The sequence below is a fragment of the Epinephelus lanceolatus genome, chromosome 17, assembly GCF_041903045.1.
Source record: "Epinephelus lanceolatus isolate andai-2023 chromosome 17, ASM4190304v1, whole genome shotgun sequence".
Taxonomy (NCBI): domain Eukaryota; kingdom Metazoa; phylum Chordata; class Actinopteri; order Perciformes; family Serranidae; genus Epinephelus; species Epinephelus lanceolatus.
This window is the reverse complement of record NC_135750.1, coordinates 28,477,520-28,487,727: the sequence shown is the minus strand read 5'-3', so window position 1 is coordinate 28,487,727 and position 10,208 is coordinate 28,477,520. Positions and strand designations below refer to the sequence as shown.

The 10,208-nt window shown below is 39.2% G+C and overlaps 1 protein-coding gene across 10 annotated transcripts in view; it reads left to right on the top strand.

Annotated features, from left to right (window-relative positions):
* Positions 1-709: 709 nt before the first annotated feature.
* The window catches only part of lyst (lysosomal trafficking regulator), a 76,130-nt gene continuing 66,631 nt past the window's right edge, over positions 710-10,208 (top strand). For 5 of the 10 annotated variants that reach the window (XM_078160899.1, XM_078160898.1, XM_078160896.1 and 2 more), the window contains exons 1-2: positions 778-931; positions 2,376-2,660. In XM_078160899.1, coding sequence (XP_078017025.1) covers positions 2,580-2,660 — 81 coding nt within the window. In that variant the 5' untranslated portion in view covers positions 778-931; positions 2,376-2,579. Of the gene's footprint in view, positions 932-2,155; positions 2,298-2,375; positions 2,661-6,931; positions 7,093-10,208 lie in introns of those variants that run through there. The other 5 variants (XM_078160893.1, XM_078160897.1, XM_078160894.1 and 2 more) reach the window with 5 other exon arrangements.

The following is a 10,208-nucleotide window of genomic DNA, read 5'->3' as shown; positions in this document are numbered from 1 at the left end:
CTTGAAGTGCTTGGCAAAGTTATTCATGAACACAGTGAAAGAGGAAGTACAACTTTTTCAAGTATGAATGTGATATTCACCCTAAATAACTACAAGATTTACAGTCTCTGAAATGTTTGCATCCAAGTTGTCCACAAAGTAAACTATATTAATGTAACTAAATGACGGTATATCATCCATTTTTAATGACAGCCATTTGGGCACAGATGAACCAGGCTATCGTGTTACCAGTATTTATGATAGAGCTACTAATTGGCGGATTTACAGATGTTCTATAAACGCAACACCGTCCCTGAACATAATGCCTTGATTGATTGGGGAATTAGTCGCGTGCTATCCAATGGGAGACAGAACAGCAGTCAGTGGGCATGTCACCGGCTGGGAGCGCTTATTACGGTACTACTCCAACCTGTCCCTCAAACTTGTCTGCGGGGTTTATAATACTAATATGACTGACACAACTGTATAAATTATTAAATAAATGAGATACAGCATAATTTTTAATGTTATCATGTTCACAGTTATATTTTTCCGTGTGTTCCGCTGATTGACCAGATGAAAAACACATTTCTTTTGTTTTATAAAGGACTCAAACCGGGAGGATAATTGTCGCTACTTTACTGTGACCTCTGCCCTTTAAGTAAATACAACTAAAAATGTCATAAACCAAAGTAACTTGTGGTTTAAGTCACCTACCGTCATTTCTACAGATTCTCCTCACTCAGCCGTTGACGTTCTCCCTGAGCCACCCTTGCAGTCAACGCTGAGGGCATAATCACACCGTCTTCAGTCTGCTGGACGAAGGCTAGCGTTAGCTGGCTTTAATTTGTGGGAAACGAAGGCATGTATGAAAATTATTTCTTCCTACCCAAAACTGGATATTCTGAACACAAGAAAGCTGTGGCTAAAGCTGGACCGTCTGCATATTTCGGTAACGGCCGTCAACGGTGTTTTCGTTTCTCTCTGCTACTCAGTTTTGACAGCTGCCTCACACAGTACGATGCGGTGCAACAGCAGCTAACGTTATGTGACTGTTAGCAAGACAACTAAAACATCACAAAATATGTTATGTTCATTAAAATATGCCGTGGAGTCCGTTAGGTGTAACGGTTCTGAGGTTAATATGGTGTTTATGCAAAAAATGTGATTAAAATTATCGAGTTTTTTTTGCTGCTTGTTGCGGTCAAGCTAGCTAAAACAGTCCATTCAGCTAACTAGCAGCACTTTCAAAATAAAACATTAATAACGTTTTCTGAGAAGCAATCCGTCCTGACCTGAGAGTATTAAATACATGCAATGGAAAATAAAAATTAACATTTACGGTCTTTGTGTTACACAGTTAATATCCATCCTGCAATACCACCAAATTATAAAAGAAGCCATGCTGTAGAAGAAAAGAATGTATTTATACCCCAAAAACAATGATCTAATGGTATGTAGGTTGTTAATAAATTATTATACTTTTTCTCAATATTGTTGCTTTGATGAAGTTCATTCTACATAAGAAATAAAGTGTAGAATATTTTCATCTTTAGACTGTGCTATGGAAATAGAGCAAGTATTTTTAATCATATTAATGGAAACCTTACTTGACATGACAGCTGATTTAATGCTTTGCTTATACATCTTAACCGTGTGCAAAGTTGTCAATTTAAATATATAATATAAATATATAAATGTGTTTTAACAAGTAGCACACAAAGCAGTATATGCTTTTGGGGTCAATCATTTCAACAACTGCAAAGTGCATTGGTGTAATATGGTGGGAGTCACTTTATTAGTGGTTCAACATTTGGGAGTAAATGCTTTACTATCATATGCATATCGTTTGCTTTAGCTATTTAATCCATGTGTTGTTTGTAGTTATTGAAACAGAAATAAAAAACAAAAATATAACCTTTTTAAACATATATGCTAAAATTCAGAATATTTTTTGACATAAGGGAATTATTACTGCCTTTGTGAGCATTGTATTTTGTTATTGTGAAAATGCAGGGATCATCCTACTTCGATGTTTTGTAATTGTTTCAAGTGAGATTATACTCTTCAGTCTATTTACCCAATATAGCACGTTAGATGCTTTTATTTTGAAAACAAAACCACACACCGGAAGTCGGTTGCTTCAACCCGCCTGAGGATTTGACGCATGGTCTGTCAGATACCTAGCTAGCTAGCTAGCCGAGTGTATTGCTCGACTCCGTTTTGTTTTGGTTATGCTACACTGTGTCGAGCTCGTCTTGAAGTTTCGGGTTCACGTCAGGTTCAAGTGCGTCATAAACAACTGTCGGTATTATAAAGTGCGTGGGCAAAATCGAAAGAGACTTTGCCAGCTAACTGTGTTTTGCTAACCATTGACACTTTGTCTCTTTCTGCAGGACCACAATTTAAAAGTGGCAAAGCAGCGCAGTGAATCATGGACCTGCTATGAATGACTCGGGAGAACATTTGGGGCTTCGTGTGGTGCTGTCCGGGGCACTGTCAGCCACCTGGAGGATTAGGAAGGACACCAAAAGGAGAATTTTGTCATTCCTGGCTTCCTCAACGCCCTGACTGGTGTTGTACCTGGAGGTGTGGACGACATGGCCAGTCCACAGCAGACTGATCTGTCATATGCGTGGGAAAAGTACATGGATTGTAGACTGCAAGGAGCAGATCTGCAGGTAGGTGCAGCTGACAGACACTCAGGAGGCAGGAGCCGGTTCAGCTCAGGGGTCTTTCTCTGGATGGGGGGGATGCTTAGTTTTAGTTTACAGGACTACGAGGCAGTGATCCTGCAAAAAGCCTTAACATTACTGAAATCGTATTTGGAAAACTCTTGTATACAGTTAGGTATATCTTGTTTATTCTGATAGAGACAAATTATTTGTTTTCATCATGTTAATGTGTCAAACTGACCATACAGTGTTTGATTTGAGGTAGAAAATAGGAAATTTAACTTCATACATGCTCACTGTGAAAATATTTATTCAGTTTATTTCTCAGGGTCAGTACATATTAATAAACATTTATGTAAATGTGCTTGAATTAGCCAGAGGCTAGTTTTCATCCTTAGTCCCTTGCCAGGAGTGAAGCCTAAAATCAAGAGGCAATTTTTAAAACAATAATAATGATTCATAGAGGCCCTACAATACAATGCGATGCGATATGATGCGATATGATACGATATAATATTATCACAATACTTATGTAAAATACATTATTGCGATGTTAAACATGTTGCAATATGCTGAATATTGTGATAACATATATGTGATGATTTGCAATTTATTACCTTTTTCTATTGCATATTATGTCCCAAAAGGAAAACTGTCAACATTGGTTTTAAGACATTTTCTGTCTGTTTATCAATCATGTTTTTTGCAGCTAATTGTATCTACTGGCCCGTGAAAGCAATTGATTTATTTATTCTAGTAGGCTACCAAAAAGTTCATTTGTATTTATAATATTAATAATTTATGTAACATATATCAATATGATATTGCCATGCAAAAATATCATGATACTATGCTGTATCGATTTATTTCCTCCACCCTTAATGATTCAAGATTTTTCAATTTCGGTAAAAGTAAACACAGACAGACATGAGCAGAACATAGAGCAGCTATAAAAGCAGAGTAAATTACAATTGAATCATCAAAAACAAGCAATCACAGCGAGCTTCGCAAAAACAGATAAGCAAGGACAGGTATGAGCAACAGGACAACAGTAGCACAAAGGTAAATCAAACAACAGGGCAGTTAAGCCGCATTTTCCAAATGATAAAGGCATCCACCTCAAGCGGGCAGGTCTGGTGGCTTATATAAGCCACCATCTTAACTGTCAAGAAAAGGACCTGTATGGCGAGTTACCTAATGTGGGTTGTTGGTACAGCATTCCATTGACGTGCTGCTTTAATTGAAGAGGCAGATTGACTGAAAGCAGATTTTCTCAGTGGTATAATACAGTTTCCTCTTGTGACTCCTCTTGTAATCTGATTTGTATTTACTGGTTGCCTAATGAAGCAACCGAGCAGGGGAAGAGCCATGCAATGAACAAATATATAGATGAAACATATACTTGCATGTTTGATCAGCTTTTCCCAGCTCAGAAGTTCATATTTTTCCAGTATGTTACAGTGGTTGGTTTCTTATTAGGGGGTTGTTGTCTGTTTGGACTTTGAATTTAACACCACCATCCAAATATTACTGTACCTGAACAGTTGTTGGGTTGTTGGTGTTGTTAGAGGGTGTTTGACTCCAAATGATGGGAAAAGGTATGATATCATCCAACAAAAGTGAACTTCGAGACCTTACTTTAGTCAGCTGCTTGTCATTCAAGCTGCCCAAATTGCCGGTTTTGCCTCAGCCGCTCCACAGTGACCATGAGCAAAAACAGGCTGCTGCAAAATGCTGTGTGGTTGTAGGAAATTATGCAGTAAAAAGTTACTCAATTGTTAATTCTGTTCTACATAAATTCTTTAACAGAGTTTAAATAGAGTAAATAGCTTTTGTGTTAAGTCTGTTTGCACTTGCTAAACTAATTCAGACCCCAACAAACCTGTGAGCGAATAAAACATCTGTACAGAGACATGCTGGAAACCACATAAGCCTGTTTTTATAAGATTTCCTCCTTAGCATCAGTGGAGATTGTTTGTCTTCAGACTCATTTTGTACAGAATTATATATAATTGTGTTAGAGGGTAACTGCAGGGTGGAAAGCCATTCAGCACGTGTCATTCTGCCACTGTGGAGCAAGCAGTATAAATAACTGAAAGTAAATGATTCCCCTCATAGCTTGGGACATGCCTTGAATCCTCCCGAAGCTCCCCAGACGCCACTTTGAGAGCCAGAAATGTAACGGGTACACAGCACAAGCACGAGCAGCACTAGCAGTGAGTCAGTGCTCAGAGGTGGAGGCAGGTGTAAATCACAGATTGCTTGTTATGAGTGTTGAGCAAGTGCACTTTTGTTCCTTTGTCAGTGTATTACACAGCAGAGAGTGGCGGTGTTTCTAAAATCTCTGTCAGCCATTGCAGCTCTTTTCAACCCCCCTCCTGTCAGAGAACTAACAGCAGCCAGATCACGAGACTTGGATTAGGATGGGACTGCAGGCTGAGTGATCTGCCCTGCATACACACACACGCACACACACAGATGAGCTGATTTAGCCATTTAGTCCATTATTTTTGATTAATCATGTGCGAGTTGTGTTTAAAAGACAGACCTGCTATCATTTTTAAACCTAATGAGCGCTGAGAAAGCCTGTAGGGTTTTCTCATTCTGGGAAATAATGGCTTCCTTCCTCTATAGCCATCGTGTCTGTGGTGGTGTGTTTGCTTCGTTGCCTTGTTAATCATGGTGGTGTGCATTAGAATATCAGCTGTAGAAATAGTGCTGGCTTGTTCTCAGTTGTCATAGTAATACTAATGCTTGGACTGCACTGAGCAGGCTGTGCCTCTCTATTAATGGCAACTTTTTTCTGTCACTTTTTGTTGTGACGACTCCCTTGGGACGACTGTGTTTGCTCCTCCACTTGTCACCGTCGCAGCAATCAAAGTGTTGTGTGTATGTATGTGTGTGTGTGTGTGTGTGTGTGTGTGTGAGATGCAGAAAGATGGTTAAGTGAGCACAGCTGTACTCTCTAGTTTGCTGATACCCTAGTTTTCCCTCCTGATTGAATCTGATGGGGGGACACAGTGACAGGCTATAGCTCTCACATGGATACTGTTGCATCGCTTGCACATTATATTTTCCCCCAGCTTGTTCTGCCAATCCCGTCAGTGCACAAGTGTACACTGTACATTCCCACCATCTGCGGCGTCTGCTTGTCATTGCAGTCAGTGTACAGGTAAACTTGATTAAGTGATCATGGAAACTGTCCAGCGTCTGAAAGGCCCTCATTTTAATGTCCACCAGACAGCAAGACTCTGCCCTGCTGCTCTGCATCCAATTCTGTCATCACACTTTACAGTGAAATGTGGAGGGCAAAAAGACACCCTCTCCTGTAGTAATCAATAAGACACCACAAAAAAAGTGAGAAAGCACTGCAGCCTCACTCTGTCTCTCTGCTCCCTTCATCTTTTATTCTTTGCATTCTTGTCTCATCTCTCTGTGCTTTTCATCTGCATTTCTATCAGGGTTAATCCCTCGCTGGTATTTCTGTCACTTATTCAGCACAATGTCCAAGGACAGTTACAGTAACTAGGATGTCTCAATGGCTCGTCGGGAGGGGTCTAACCCTGACCTAATGCTTGACCATAGTCTTCCTCTTTCTGTTCCTGTCATGACTCTCATACTCAATTAATATCCAGAAAGCAGTAGTGTTATAGAAAGATTATTTTTTCACTGCCTCAAGTATTTTTTTGGGTCAAAAGTAACTGCAGTCTCAGTAGGGATGGAGCAAACTGTGATGGTGGATCTGCCTCGCTCTGTTTATAAAGAAGAGCATTAGTGGCATCCTCCTACTTGCTATATATTCACTGTACATTAATGCTCCTTAGATAACAGGATTTACTGTAATACATGCATCTACTCTAATCAAACTCACTTTTTGTATTAAATCTGCATTTACTATAAGTTAGCTTATTGGCATTATAGTCTCACTATCAAGGGATTTCTGGCATTAAGCCTTTCTTTCTATTCTTTAGATTTTCTCCCTTTATGGAGCCAACACTACCGTATTAGTGTGCTCAGCTACAAAGGAATCTTGCCTTGGGCACACTCGCATCAAAGTATCTGCGGGGACACTTTCCATTCTGCTCAATCTCTCTGAATCTTGATGAACAGAGTTAATTTAATAGAATGGTTACCTGGCCAGGAGCCAAGTAAGAGACCCTGTTTTGTTGCTTGTGGGATCTTTCAGTTTCATTATGAGCTAACAGGATGTTTCAAAACACCTCAGTCTGGTGTTTGGAGCACTTTACTTTTCTGGTCCTTTGGTACCAGAGGGCTCCAGCTAATTGATCTCTGCTGGCCCGGCTTCATTTATCACTTTGAATCCAGTCAGTTGCAGTTTGGGGCTAATGTTAACTCTAGTTGAAGTTATCTTTTTGCTTGAAAATGGATGACCTGCATTTGAAAAGACATGCTTCTGCAGGGTGATTGGACTCATCTTGTAAGTATTGTTCTGTAGCTCCTCTGACATCAGTCATGTTGTTGAATGTTTATAATCCTGGTGGGCTGCGATGTAAACGTCCATTGTCTGTACATTGTCACTTAATCTCTATAACAACAGATACTTGTGTGTAAAGCCGATTAACCATAGTGATTTTCTGAATTAGGACAGCCCTGGTCACATATTCCACCCACATTACTTGTCATTAGCTTTCTAAAGCTCAGTTCTGTGCTTTACATTCCTTCTGTGGTAAAGCCCTGAATCCTTGACGAAAGAAGATTAAACTTGTCGAGCACAACATAAGGCGAGATGTAGTGAATACTAAAGATGAAGTAAAGATGGCAGTGCTGGTGCACCTTCATCCCCAAACTTAATTATTTGGCTTGTCAAGGAGTGAACAGGGTGAGATGTACTTTTTTGTATTTCTGTGATATTTTGGAGAAAGACATTATTTCCATGAACATACTGTGTGAGACATTATGTTGTGTAGTTTGTGTGGCATTAAGGTCAGCTGTAATATGTATAACTGCTATTGAAAGCAATTAATGATCATTAGTATCAGGGTTGCACAGTATATCTTTTTTTTTTTTTTTTTTTTGTCATCGCAGTGTCACCTCAGGCGATAAACGCATTGCAGAAGGCTGCGATTTTGCACTTTGAATAGAATAACAATGTGTTACATTACATTATGTCTGTGGTGCTATTTTGTCTGATACGCATCTTGGTGATACCTCTCTGGCTAATCAGACAGAGCCCTCGCTGTGAGGCATCATCTGATTGGTCAGAATCTGCACGCATGCGACTGAGGTTTATTTGACTTGTGCTGCCGTACTACTCTGCATGATTGCAGGGGGAAAGTGTGACAAGACCAAAGTGTTAATGCCAGAAAGGAACTGGTGTATTTTCAATATCTTGAAAAATATCTATGTTCAATACCATTTTTCAATACCCTGGGGGAAAATTTTAGGGCATAAAATTTAAATTGTTTGTAGAAAGATAAGTACAACATGTCTATAACATGATAACCACAACTTTCCTTTTCTTGGTTAGTAGCAGAGAACAGCAGAATGACTAGTAAACATTAACTATAAGAGAGAATGAGAAGGCACAGCTGGTGTTGGTGTATTCATACTGCTGAAAATGATTCATGTAATGGTTTCAAATATTCTGAATCGATATGTATCATTATGTCAGTACTTTTGACAACACTGCCATCTGGCAGTATTTTGGATACAGGAGAGACAAAGTGGCACAAGCACAGGTGCTGTGCTAGTCTGAGTCAAGAACTGGGTGCACTTTAATATCTGTTTACGTATGCAAGTATTGTCATTATCGTAATGTTATTATATATTTTCCTCATATTGTGCAGCCCTAATGTGTATGGATCATTTACGCATCTTCTGTTCTGATCAACTAAGAGCACAGTAAAGTGGGAAAAAACTATACATTAATTGGTCTCTTTTTCAATTTTCATACAGCAGTCTAGTAAAATGGAAAAATTGGATGTTGATTAGCATTTATGCAACATTTATTAAAAGGCCTATATGTGCATAAAGCAGTTTCAAATTTCTTTATTGTCATTGTACAAACATACAACAAAATTCAGATGCACGAAGGACCGGGTGATAAATAGTAATAAAATAGTAATGAAAATAAATAAATGCCTCCATTCCACTCACATTCTACACATTTGTAGACACACTTAATACACTCATTGCCAACATATGCAGTTAAAGTGGGATAAAAAAGTGCTCATGCATATAATTGCACATAAAATAAGTTATTGCACTTAAGAAAAAGAACTGTTTGTTCGTTCAAAGTTCAGTATGGTTATGACTTTGAGGTAGGGAGTGTTTATGAATCTTGTTGTGTATGGTTTGATGGACCTGTAGCGTTTTTTGGAGGGCAACAGTTCAAACGGGTGATGAGCAGGATGGAATGAGTCTTTTAGGATGTTACGTGTTTTCTGCAGGCACTGGGAGGTGAAGATGTCCTCCAGGGCAGGTAGCTGTTGTTGTGTGATGTTCTGTGCAGTTTTTATGATTCTCTGCAGAGACTTTTTATCTGCTGTAGAGCAGCTACCATACCACACAAGAATGCTGTATGTGAGGAAACTCTCAATGGAGCAGTGGTAGAACGACACCAGAGGATGTTGTGACAGGTTTACCTTTCTGAGCGTCCTCAGGAAATATAGCTGCTTTTGTGCCTTCTTGACTAGCACGGTGGTGTTTGTCATCCATAAGAGGTCCTCTGAAATGTGTGTGCTAAGGATTCTAAAGCTGGTCATCCTCTCCACCCTCTCACTGTTGATGTAAACCATGTCAATGTCAGTTTAACCCTAGTTCATTGTTATTGTGTGGTTCTTCTTATGTGTGAAATGTACGTTATATATAGCTTAACATTAGCATTGTCTCTCAACAAAACAACAACGGACATATAGTACAGTGCATTACCTGTCTGAGCAGTTGACAATCACTACTTAAGTACATTTTTGGACAGTTAGGTAAGTCATTTCTAAAGTAACCTAAAACTGAGAAATGAACCTGTCAGTGTGGAGATGTCTTGGCTTACTTAGTTTTTTAGAGTAAGCAATGCCTAACCTCAAGTGATGCGGTGGAGTTTCACACCAACAGGTCCTCTTGCATAACTTGTTGACTCAAACCAATCACAGTCTTCCCACCTTGTCACAATCACATGTACCACTATTTGAGTTTGAGTCCTGAGAAAATGTACAGTAGAAATTATAGACCATATCTGGCAACATAATATCATGATAGAGCTGTTTTATTTACTCCACAGTAATTTAGCTTTAATACTCCTACACTAGTGACTTCTCTATGACATTGCTCTTTGTGTGAAATTCACGTGCGTACAGCCTAAATATAAAAGTTGTGCTTTAGGCTCTGATCATCATGTCTTGTGATCCTCACACTTCTTTCACAGAAGGTTCTATCATTTTAATTTTATGTGGTGTGACTTTATGATTTCTAGTATGTTGTTTACCAATATGCCTTTAGTGAAGCTGCTTTCTCTGGCGTGCTAGTTGACCACAGGACTTGTTTCACATCTGCATTTATTGTTCCGTCCTCAGTTTCAACCTCACTCCTACTCGCTCT